The sequence below is a fragment of the Bombyx mori genome, chromosome 22 (genome assembly GCF_030269925.1).
Source record: "Bombyx mori chromosome 22, ASM3026992v2".
In the NCBI taxonomy this organism is placed as follows: Eukaryota; Metazoa; Arthropoda; class Insecta; order Lepidoptera; family Bombycidae; genus Bombyx; species Bombyx mori.
This window is the reverse complement of record NC_085128.1, coordinates 14714840-14728100: the sequence shown is the minus strand read 5'-3', so window position 1 is coordinate 14728100 and position 13261 is coordinate 14714840. Positions and strand designations below refer to the sequence as shown.

Genomic DNA, 13261 nt, shown 5'->3' with positions numbered 1-13261 from the left:
AACTTGATAAAAAATGCTATGCAATAGCTTTACCGCGGCAGTCCCCGAGTGGCACACGTGTTTTTTTTTATCTGAAACACACAACATAGAATGGAGCCCTGGTTCGTATTTGCTTGTGATAGTTGAAGGTTTTAGCATCTATATATTAATACGTGAAGTAAAAAAATTGTACCACTTTTTACGAAAATCGCGCGGACGGAGGGCTATGAAATTTCCCACACGTATAGAAGAGAAGTTGTGCAGCATGTTAATATTTTTTTTAATTAAGCATAAAGAATGCATTAAATCAATTATAAAAAACATTACACACACTACCATGTATTTGACACAACACGCATATATATTCTTTGTTATGTGTTTAAAGTCTGTGGTAAAATTGAGAATAGATTAATATTGTTTGTCTTTATTATTATTTGTCTATAGTGTAGTCATGGCGAAATCTATATCTATCTATAGGCCTTGAGAATAGAACCAATAGTAATTTTCAAACTTATAATCTCAATTAATGATAGTCGAATTTCATCTACTGGGGAACCACTAGTATAAATAGGCAAAAACAAAACATTTCAATCGAATTTCTTTATATTTTGACTAGCTGACCCGGCAGACTTCGTATTGCCTCAATAGATAAATAAAAAACCTAAACTTTTGCATAAAATAAACTTAAAACAAACAAAAGGAATCTGTCAGATGGGGGACACATCAAAGCAAAAACAATATTGTTATTTTTGTGTAATTCCGAGCATTTTCATATTTAAACCTTCTCTGAACCTTCCCACCTTTTAAACCTTTGCTGAACTTTCACAAATAATTCAAGACAAAATTAGCCAAATCGTCCAGCCGTTCTCGATTTTTAGCGAGGACTAACGAACAGCAATTCATATTTATTTTTTATTTTGATGAATTATTTAAGTTTTCAAAACGAATTTACTTTTAGGCAAATACGGTCGAATATTGAACATTGGACGTACACTTATCAATTTCATAGCACGTACCACCTATAAGTTTATAGTTCTTTTAACTCATGATTTTTTCCAACGTCTACTACATACTGCTATTGTAATTAAGTGATGTACTTGTATATGGGCTGTATTTGCGTTACATTTGCCTACAATTAAAATTCAAATGGCGCGTGTCTGTCACTAGAGGGTTAGTTAAAAATTGACGAATGCGGCTTACGTTCTTGAATTGATGTAACGTAATATTTAGTATATTATTTATCAGCCGGAGAATCGGATAATTAAATTTTAGATTTGTCTGCTTAATGTTGTAATTTTTTTATAGAAGGAGCACTTATTATCAATTTCTCTGCATCACCTTTGTTTGACTTGTCGGAGATGTTACGTGATGCTGTAAAATCACCAGTGTACTAAATAGCATGAAGTGCGATAATTTAGTAAGTCATCGTATAAGTTTTGGTTCAGAATCATCAACAGCCACAGTCGTTCACTGCTGGACATAGACCTCTCCCAATTCACACCACTGAGCCCGGTCTGCGGCTCTTCTTATCCACATCTTACCGGCCACCGTTCGGATGTCATCGCACCACCTAGCCAGGGTGCGTTCCACGTTTCGTCTTCCACTGCGCGGTCTCCACTCGAGAACCCGTCTGCTCCAGCGATCGTCAATTCTGCGGCATATATGGCCAGTCCACTGCCTCTGGTTCAGAGTGCTCGGCATTAAATAGTTATTTGATCTTATCCTGACTGTGCTGATGTTCATGAGTAACCAATAATCAATAGGCACATGAACTATAATGCTCACCAGCTGGGCGATGTGCTCATTAAAAAAGGCAATAAAATTATACTCTTATGAGCGACAGTCGTATTAACACTCATAGGTCAAGAATTGTTTTTACTGGTGGTAGGACCTCTTGTGAGTCCGCGCGGGTAGGTACCACCACCCTGCCTATTTCTGCCGTGAAGCACTAATGCGTTTCGGTTTGAAGGGCGGGGCAGCCGCTGTAACTATACTGAGACCTTAGAACTTATATTTTAAGGTGGGTGGCGGCATTTACGTTGTAGATGTCTATGGGCTCCAGTAACCACTTAACACCGGGTGAGCTGTGAGCTCGTTCACCCATCTAAGCAAAAAAGAAATAAATATAAATATCTATATATTAATACGTGAAGCAAAAACTTTGTAGTCCTTTTTACGAAAATTGGCAGACCGAGGAATATGAAACTTTCCACACTTATAGAGAATGTAGAGAAGGAGAGCAGAATGTTTTTTTTTTAATTAAACATAAAAATACATTAAATCAATAAAATAAAAAAAACATTACACACACTATCATGTATTTGAGACAACATATTATATATACTCTTTATTTATTGATAACCTTTTGTTATTGCTTAAAGTATGTGATCAAACTGAGAATAGATTAATATTATTTTTCATTCGATATTGATTATCTACTGAAAGTATGGGTACGCCTACAAAAAGAGATAGATATAGCATTTATTTCATTTCACGGAGAAAAATCTGGTACTATCCACTCGACCAAGCTATTAGTGGCGCCGTAATATTATTTCAGTTAAGGGGCAGCCTTTACTTGTATCTTTCACCTTACAATAAGACACATTCCGACCGATATATTATCTAGTACTTTTATTTTATCCTTATGAATTCGAATACACAGAATTAGATGGCTTCCTTCAAAGGATTATATTTTGGATCACACATACTGCCAATATTCAGAGCAAAAGTAAAATTGTGAAATAATAGCCTATCAGCTAATATCAGAAAATAGACCATCGCATATTTTTCAAAATACTAGGCTCTTCCTATCTTTCGTCCATAGCGGTATCTTCATATTCTCCAGCACGGTTTCCTATATTTTCTCCTTTAATTTGTGTCATGAATATTTTTAGTAAGGTATTTACGAACTTATGTGGTGGTATTATCTTCATAACAAAGCAAGCATAACAATGAAAATTAAAGGGTGGATTCCCAAAAACAAACAAAACTCGTTCTGATTATCTCAAATTTTATTGCACACTATAACTTCCAAATCAGTAAAACGAAACATTTTATTTGTGATTCCCATTTTTAAACTTATCCTCCTTCATTTTTTTATCATTGTTAGGTTTGTTCAGCGCACCTAATTTTCTTACTTTCAAAATAGCATTGCTCAATTGTTCAAATTCACATTTATCTTCTAAGGTATAACTAATGCTATTTTCATTATTGATTAGAACCTTTTTACTATCTTCTATACTGTTGCTATCAATTGCCGTCTCAGCTATGGTGCTACCATTTGCAACATATTTACCGTTCGAGTCGTTTTGATCTTCAAGTTTAGCTTTTGGTTTCTTAATGTACGTTTTGATATAGAAGTCTACAAAGAGAACTAGCATGAACAAGTCTTGAGGTAGAAAAACTGCACTGGTCCATCTCGGATATTCGCAGTCTGGCTTAAACACAATGATGCCCATATGAACAACACACCAAAAGAATTGAAGCTGTAAAATAATTAAAATGGTTGGATTAGCAGCCTCATTCAATCTTACGTAAGACCTAGTGAAAGATATATTTTATTCTGTGTTAAAAACGTTGTAAATTTCTAATGCGAATACGAAGTAAAAAACTGGCCTATTACTAAAAATTTGGGGACTTAGTATTCCTATAAAAGTCGTTTTTTTTACGTATTCTGGACGTCATACGAGCAAGCGGCTCTATATTATCGCAATAGCTATGTGTGATAAAATAAATACAACATATCTGTACTAATTTGTATACATAGATAGCTACAAACCTTATCCACCATATAGCACATATCCGTTTTAAAGAGAAAAATAGTCGTTATCAGAAAATAATTGATACTTAGACTTGATGTCTCAAGGTTAACAATAGGAGTTACACTTAACTTGAACTTAACAGATGAGCAGATTTAACCAGTTTATAATTCAGCTTAATTTCCTACCCTTAGAAATAAAATTGAACCATTAACGTGTTTTAAAATTTAAAAACGTAGTTAATGACAAAAAGTATTTTGAAATATACGTATTAAGATCATATGGGCCTTAGAAAAGTCAGCTAATGTTCAGACGGCAAGCAGCAGCTTGGCTCTGCCCCTGGCTTGGCCCTGCTGATGTCCAGGAGCGACGGTAACCACTCATCATCAGGTAGGCCATATGCTCGTCTGCCTACACGGGCAATAAAATAAATAAAAACTACGGAATACTTACGATTTGAAGTTGCGTAATATGCTTTTTCCACCAAATTGATTGCTTATAACTCGGATTGACCACTGTCAGGAAATAATAGAAATACATGACACTATGGACGAAGGAATTTATTACCCCAATAAACGTACCGTGACCACCTAGAACAAAAAATGATTTTAAGGATACGTATAATCTTTTTGATTTTACTAGATGATGACCGAGCTTTGCTCTGTTTTTTTTTTTTTTTGATAACGCCATCTTGGTTAGTTGTCCTCAATTAAGAAAAATAGTATTATTATTCGCCAATAGATGTCGGGAAGAGTTGATTATTGAAAACACGAATAAAACAACATTTTCTGAAAATAAATCGTAGCCAGATCGATTTATCGCCCCCGAAATCTCCTGTATACTAAATTTTATGAAAATCGTTTAAGCCGTTTCCGAGATTTAGATTATATTTATACAAGAATTACTCATTTAAAGGTATAAGATTTTTTTGTATTGGGCACACAATACACATTACAAGCTAAAAATTACTAGTACTACTAATACACAAAAATTACTAGTAAAATAAATAAACTAAAAAAAAAAACTGGCTTGCAACATAAGTCATGTGCGCACGACTAAAAAAGACAAATGTATGTTTGTACACAACGTTCCTTAGAACTATAGGAGAATACAATACGTTAACGAAAACTAATCTAACTTATAATAAGGAAACAATTTTACTCACAATATACATTAAACAATTATACTACTTAACCTACTATTAACATGGAGGATGCCCTTAAACATTTTTTATAAACGTCACGCTTTTTTACAGTAAAATCATTTTTAACTATTTTTAATTCAAATTTATTTTCTATAAACTATTTTTTATAAACTATTATTTATTTTTCTTTTTTTAGTTGAATTTAAATTTTTTCAATATTTTTTTATAGTTGAATTGTCATCGGTCCTTAATAAGTATACAAATTTCGAGTTAAACCGACACTTTGAAGGAGGTCAAAATCATGTTCAAAGATTCCGTTACAAACAAATATACGTCTGAAGCTAATAAAAGCGTATTAAAAATATTCAACTCAGTTGACGACTGCCGGTTCGATAAAGGTGCGATACATTCGGGTAATTGGATTACGAGATAATATAATAATATATTGTTTTTGTAAATTAATAATGCAAACACATTGTTTTGGTTGACCCTACGAGCACTAAATTTAGTGTTTAATGAAATGTGTGATAATTCTAGATTATATTAGGATTATAACCTAACTTTTAATGTCAAATGGATTATACTAATAAATGTCCAACATCAGACGAGTTATAATATCGTAAGGTATAGGGAGCAGTTTGGCTGTGCTAATCCTTCCTTTGAATGATGACCATGGGCAAGGTGATCATGGGCTACAAAACGTATAGATAAATAAAAAAATACTGGTGGCTCAGTTTTCAATGCAGAATAATGACAGTAACACTACAACAAAAATTAAAATTAATTTAACATCATCCTAGATTTATTTACCAGGAATATAGGTATTAGCTCCCCAAACGAGAAGCACCATTCCTGTATGATGATACAGGTGAAGGAAAGATACTTGATTGAATTTCTTCCTCAGAACGAAGAACACCTGAAATTAAAAAAAATGTGAGCCGTCACGGGACGCCTGGCAGATGTGAAACATCGATATTATTTTGTAAAAGTAATATGCAGAAAATAACAGATTGTGATAGGAACTAAATATGTCATAATGATAAAATAAGATCTTACGAAAAAATAATTTGTTTTCAAGTAAAACACAGGTCATGTGTACTGTAGTAAACAACACTGTATACACTACGGAGTATACACTATAGGTATCCGAGCTCAGTGTAGCGAGAGAGATGGCTTGACGCCGGATCGAGTGGGAGAGAATCGCACAGTCGATTGTGCATGGCGACGCGTCGCCACGGCGTGCGTTGCCACTCCAGAAATCGGTTTTACGTGCGGCTATAGATGTTTCACATCAAAATGCACTTCTAGATCATTTTGTTCCGATAATTGTATGTATTCGTGACTAGGTCAAGATCTCTGACCCGATATATACCTTTAACACCTCATTGTTAAAAATCACTGTAAAAAATACATTGAAATGTAACTAGGTTTAACTACGCCACAAACTTCATTGGATTTAATGGTTTTGAGCGACAAATTTGGACGACAATTTTGTCTTGTCGGTCTAGCTGCAGTAATGTGGTATTTTTTTCAATCTTCGCGAGTCATAGACATTATATACCAAAATACTTTTACGGTTCAATCACACGTTTTTTTATAGTAATTGTATTAATGCTGACATTTCTGATACCTTAAAATGTTTGTCGTCACGGTCGCTTGGGAGAAATGAGTACTGGACAACGGTATTTGAGTGTTCCAATCGTAATCTAGTATCTTTGTTTAATATATTTGATGTTTCATATCGAGATGTTTTAGTTTCGTTCACGGATAACAGTTTCCATAACACAGAAGAAATTCTAAATCGGGACTGCTGATTTTTTTTAATTTTTTTTTATTGCTTAGATGGGTGGACGAGCTCACAGCCCACCTGGTGTTAAGTGGTTACTGGAGCCCATAGACATCCACAACGTAAATGCGCCACCCACCTTGAGATACAAGTTCTAAGGTCTCAAGTATAGTTACAACGGCTGCCCCACCCTTCAAACCGAAACGCATTACTGCTTCACGGCAGAAATAGGCAGGGTGGTGGTACCCACCCGCGCGGACTCACAAAAGGTCCTACCACCAGTATTTACGCAAATTATAATTTTGCGGGTTTCATTTTTATTACACGATGTTATTCCTTCACCGTGGAAGTCAATCGTGAACATTTGTACGTATTTCATTAGAAAAATTGGTACCCGCCCGCGGGATTAGAACACCGGTGCATCGCTTCAACATGAATGCACCGGACGTCTTATCCGTTAGGCCACGACGACTCTCTCCATCACCATTGCCCCAAATGAAAAGAATACCTCAATGACTTTTCCGCCAAAAAAATCCCATAAAGAGCTCAACAAAGGCTACGAAATCTAAATACTCACGGTATCCATTAGATCTAGTAATTTGAGAATAAAATACAAATAAGTCAATCTTGTTACAAAAATTGCATCATCATTGTAAGAGAAGTCCACTGGCTCGCATATCCATTTGTACTTCCAACCCCAGACGTAGGCAGACTGGAAACAAAGGTTAGCTGTATTCTTATGCACGCGCATTTTTATCATCGCACCTCCCGCCATCGGAGCAGAGTTCATCCATATTATCTGGAACCGCTGCGTTCATCGACAGTGCGTTTCCAAAGATCTTTTTTGCCACGTACCATCCGGCTTTGGAATGAACTCCCCTCCACGGTGTTTTCCGAGCGCTATGACATGTCCTTCTTCAAACGAGGCTTGCGGAGAGTACCTTATGGTAGGCAGCGGCTTGGCTCTGCCCCTGGCATTGCTGACGTCCATGAGCGACGGTGACCACTTACCAACAGGTGGGCCGTATGCTCGTCTGCCTACAAAGGCAATAAAAAAAAAACAAAAAAAAAACTTAAATTAGTTACTAATTTTATTAAACGGAACAACAATCACACTAAAACAAAAAACAGAGGTATTAACAGAGCACACAAGGTTTTTAAAATTAGAGAGAAAACGAGTGTCTTCCGCTTCATTGAGAGCAAAGGCGGAATCTAAATTCCAATGCTTCTTATTGTCTTTTTGTGAAGTTCATTGTATTATTTAATTATTAATGTTTTTTGGAACAAAGTTCCTTGTGGGACAATGCGGAGGGGTACCCTAACCGGGAAAAAACGTCCGTAACGTAAGATTTTTATTAGTAATGCACACAGTGTACGACTTAACTTTGTAATAACGTACAAAAAATTACATATTTTTTTATCATTCATTGACCACGATCTCAGAGCGTTCGTTTGCGCAATACACTAACTCTTAAGCAAACAACCGTGAATGAAGTGTACCACAATAAGTTCGCACTTTACCGAATGATCGTCGGTTGTTGTCGAAACCTTCAGTTTTATTTTCTTTATACCTCGAATAGAACTTGAAAAAATATATTTTTATAATAAGGAACTTCGTTCCTATCCGGTGTCCTACGACACCATACATCTTTTTTTTCGTTTTTTTATTTTTTTATTTTGGTATTCTATATAATATATATTATATTCTATGTGATATTCTAAATAAATAAGCGAACATAGGTTTTCTTTATTAATTTCTATTTTATTAGTCTGAAAATAGGTATATGCGACATGTAAGGTGACAATTAATACAAATATTTTTTCTATAAACGTGAAGAAGAAGAGAAAAATAAAATAGAGCAGGGATTTTAATCTACAAATAGTCTATTAGAGAAATAATACCAAGATGTGATTCAAATTTTTTATCGGCACATAAAATAACTCGCGATTCCATTGGTGTTCAGTGATTACCGGATATTTTAAAGAACGGATTTACCTATTCCGTGTCTTTACACCAGAAATCACCATGCTCGGCTGCAAAAATTAGTGAGATGATAATACCCACTCATGCGGACTTCCGATATTCTCTAGAGTCATTAAAAATGTGGAAGCGGTGATTAGAGATGACATCTTGCTGAACAGAAAACTGGAGTAGGATTCTGAGCCAATTTGTTTAAGTTGATCAGATATTTGACAACATCGCGATCGTAACAATGGCACAGGACGTCCCTGACGTTATTTGTCACATCAAATCTGAAATTCCATATTTCTGTATGGTTCTTCCTCTTTGCATCGATAGTTCTCAATACTGAGGGTCGTGGCCTCCCTGAATAACTTTCTCTGGGACTATCCTATGCCAGCTTTGTCTATCCTTGGCTGCATGGATGGCATCGTGGATTGAAACGTTGAGAGCGTATCTAGACTGTTCAGCGTATTAACTTTCTGTTTCTGGACCCATTTTCACATACATTACCGGCTACCCACAGCGTTTTCTAAATTATCACCTTTCTTTCTATATGTTCAAACAAGTCGAAGTTCCTCCGTCCGAAAAAAAATGAGCTGAGCCGTATCAGAAACTTGAGCTGGATAAGAATGGATCGCTGTACTGTCCAATGAATCCCGAGCATTTTCCTCCAGCACCTCATCTCAAGTGCGTCGATGCGCTGGCGGTTGTCTTTCTTGAGGGACCATGTTTTTGCACCGTAAAGAAAAATAGAGAAGTCGACGGAGGTGATGAACTAGTTCTTGGTTATTCCTTGAAATATTTTTGTACGCCTAAACGCGGTCCATTTGGGACATAGCACTGTTTGCTATACAAATCAGCCTTCCGATGTACTTCTCACAGGATCCGTTACTATCTATGAAGGAGCCCAGATATGACACATCCTTTACGACTACCAGGCTTAGCTTAGTGGTCATAGTGAGGGAAAGGCTGCCATCGAACATCATGGCTTCGGTCTTTGTTCATGAGAAGCCCTATTTCTATGCTGTTAAATTCCAATTTGCTCAGTAAGATGCACATTTTCTCCTCGTTGGACGTGAAAAGTGTTTTGTCAGCAGCAGAACACAAGTTTTTGAGCTTTGTTGCACCAATGGAAGTCCTCTCACAATAGTCGCATGATGTACTCCTCTATGATGCTGAACATATATGGAAGTACATTAGAAGATAATATACAGCTTTATCGTACACTCATTTTAAACGATAACATTTTGGAGAGCGTGACCTCAATTCTGACCATACCTTGGTTTTCAGAGTATACAGACTGGAGCAGGGCAACCAAATGTTTCTGAACTCTCAGCTCGCAGAGTACCTTCCACCGGCATTGTCAGTTAACGTAATCATATCAATTTCTGCAAGCAGGGCTGTTAAATTCTTTCCTTCTTCTACCAAGGTTTCTGGTAGGCGAAGGGAAGAATCTCATAATAGTAGTTGGTGACTTAACTATGTCCATAGAATTGTACGTAAGTGTAGTTCATCAATTTTGGTAATCATGCTTTAGTCAAAAACAGTTGTAAATTTTTTTTAAAGGTATCTTGTATGGTGAAAAGTTTGCCGATTTAATATAATATCAATGCTTAAAAATAAAAAATTTTTTTTAGTTAATTTTTTATTTACTTACTGCGACAAATAGATAAGAGCAGGCCAATACTTGTAACAAGTTATAAATAATCAGAACTTTGTCAATATTGAACGGAGGCCTCTTTTCCATCCATTTCGGTCCCCATTTTAACACAAACATTAAGTAGAGGGTCAGTAATGTTATCACTTCATAGGGTTTCGCCAACAATGGTAGGTTCTTCATCCGGGGATCTGGAATAAACTCAAAGTTTTAGTCATTATATTAGCAATTTACTTAGAAGCTTCCAAAGATGCCGCGTAAGGCATCCGATGTACTGGGATCGAGTGATGAGAGTCATGATGAATCGATGTGGATGTCAAGGCCGAGGATCATATCGTATAAACATATATCATACAAGCGGCCCGCTCCAGCTCCGCTCGGGTCTTTAACAAAAATTTCAACGATATTTGACGTTGTTTTATTTTTTTAAATAAAAGAACACTTATTGCGGCATAACTATAATAGTTAGACGTATGCTGTCGCGACACTTTTTGTAAACAATAATGTGTTATAAAGTCGTAGTAAATTATTTTATTCTATCATCAATAGTTTTCGCAGGGCACGCGATGTAAAGGATATTTTAGGTAATTTTTTTACACCTTTGGGTTACATTATTGGAGTTTTAGTAAGGATCTCTAATTAAAAAATTAAGAATATAGCCTATGTCACTCGGGAATGGTGTAGCTTCCAAACAGTATAAGAATTTTTCAAATCGGCTCAGTAGTTTCGGAGCCTATTCAATACAAACAAACAAATTTTTCCTCTTTATAATATTAGTATAGATTGTCTAAACTAAAACGTATAAAAGACGTGCTCATGGATTACTTCCAAGATTCTTTTTTCCCCCTACCCATTCGGTGGTAGCCTAAAGGGCTATTCCAGGTTCGCGCGGACGGGATCCACAATGAAGGAATAAATAACATCGTGTATTAAAACCAAAGTTGTAAAATTTTAAATTTTGGCAAATATGGCTGGTAGTTCGTATTGTATAGGATGTTCTAATTTAAAAAACTGGAACAGCGTTGGATACAATGAACTCGAGACTTTAAGCTCACGTATCAAAATGATTGGTGCCATATCTGTTAACATCCGGACTTTAATAACTACATAATTGCAGGTTAATATCTCTTAGCTCTATGCCACACGTATTCTGCCTCAATTTATAATACTTCGAGAAAAGATATTATATTTCTATTACACTTAATGTAAGAGCTATATACTACTTGTGATACTAAAACACAGAACTGAAATTGGGATGGCAGTTGCTCTTAATTATTCCGAACTATAAAAATATAGATTACAAGCCAATGAATATTAAAAATATAAAAATTTTAAAATAGCATTGAATAAGACGCTTAAATTACAAACAACAATAATAGGTCCCATAATAGTTCAAATAGCTTTGTATTATGCAAAAGTACTTCATATTTTATGCATGCGGTAAGCGCGAGTTTGTGGTTGAATTATTTTTCCTGAAATAATGGAATATTTTGAATTAATATTGGAATGTTTTCTGTGTCTCAATTGATTATTAAAAAAATCTACAATCTTTACGAGAGAGTTTATTTATTTCTGTGTGGAAAAGCATAATATAGCTGTTGGTAAATATTAGTACGGGCTCAACGCTTCCAATTTCAAATGATCCATCTTTCCTTCTTGGTCTTATGTGGTCAGTGCAAAATGTCTTCTTTTTTATTCTGGTCTATTTATAACGTCATCTCTACACCCTCACTCTTCTCACGCATATGCATGGACGTAAATTCTCTTTCACACAGTCCGTCCAAGCATTTTTGGGTGCCACATCATCGATAAACCATACACCATTGATTAACAAATTTAAAAATGTAGACCCATCAAAATAGTCTTTTTCTCATAAAACTTATGTTCCTGCTTGTAACTTGCCTTAGGAATTTTAAAATTGTGGCACAGTTGATCACCAAATATCTGTTTACAATTCGATTATAAACTAATTTAAAACTAGAGGTCTCCCAGTAGTCGAAATTCGACTATAAATAATTGGAATTGTAAGTTTGTACACTATTATTATTGTATTTTATACTTCTATAATCACAAATTTCGCCAAGACTACACTTTAAAAAATATTAACAAAGACAAACAATATCTATTCTCAATTTTACAACAGACGTCAAGAACAAAAGTTTGACAATAAATAGTATGCATGCGTGTGTGCATCAAATACATGGTATGTAGTGTGTGTAATGTTTTCTTTATTGATTTAATGTATCTTTTATGCATTATTTAAAAAAAAAAAATTAGCATTGTGCACTTCTTCTCTATATTCTCTATAAGTGTGGGAAATTTCATACTCCTCCGTCCGCGCAATTTTCGTAAAAAGGGATACAAAGTTTTTGCTTCACGTATTAATATATAGATTAGTGAACGAGTCCAAAAACTATATTCGTTGGGTAACGAGTGACATGTTAAGAATATTTTTTTATTATGAATCCAAAATTTACGTTTATTAATATGTCAAACTAGGAAACACAAATAAAAGGCTATACAAACCAGGCAATTCTTCAAACAGTAATTGATATGCTTCCCATGATTTCTTCAATATCAGAGCCATTATTAGTATCGGTGAGCTCAATTAACTCTTTGACTTTTTTGGAAAACCTATTCTGGTTGTTAATAGTATGTAAACTGGCTTAGTTCTGAAGTTAAGTTCCGTGTATAGCGACAGTCAGAATGAAACTGAATTGATTTCATTGATTTGAATACTTCATTATCGGCAGGATGAATACAATCAATTCTATTAACATTTTAATTAAACCCGAATGTGGCGCATTGCGAGGTGTGCGTTTGTTTTTAAATCTACATTCTTAAAAAACATAACTGTGTTATTACTTTATGGCTATGTACTGTACAAAGAATTCCACCTCATTTGTAGGTATTGAGGAAGGCGACTGAGGAGCTTACCAGAAAATATGTTGAACTTTCTCTGAGTGTAGCGGTA

The 13261-nt window shown here is 35.2% G+C and overlaps 1 protein-coding gene across 1 annotated transcript; it reads right to left on the bottom strand.

Annotated features, from left to right (window-relative positions):
- Nucleotides 1–2972: 2972 nt before the first annotated feature.
- LOC105841414 (elongation of very long chain fatty acids protein 7) lies at nt 2973–13014 on the bottom strand. Its single transcript, XM_012689132.4, has 6 exons — nt 12814–13014; nt 10288–10478; nt 7245–7379; nt 5692–5797; nt 4191–4327; nt 2973–3464 (listed from the first exon to the last, which is right to left on the bottom strand). Exons 1-6 carry the CDS (start codon nt 12872–12874, stop codon nt 3033–3035), a joined length of 1062 nt encoding a protein of 353 aa, XP_012544586.1. The 5' UTR covers nt 12875–13014; the 3' UTR covers nt 2973–3032.
- Nucleotides 13015–13261: the final 247 nt, after the last annotated feature.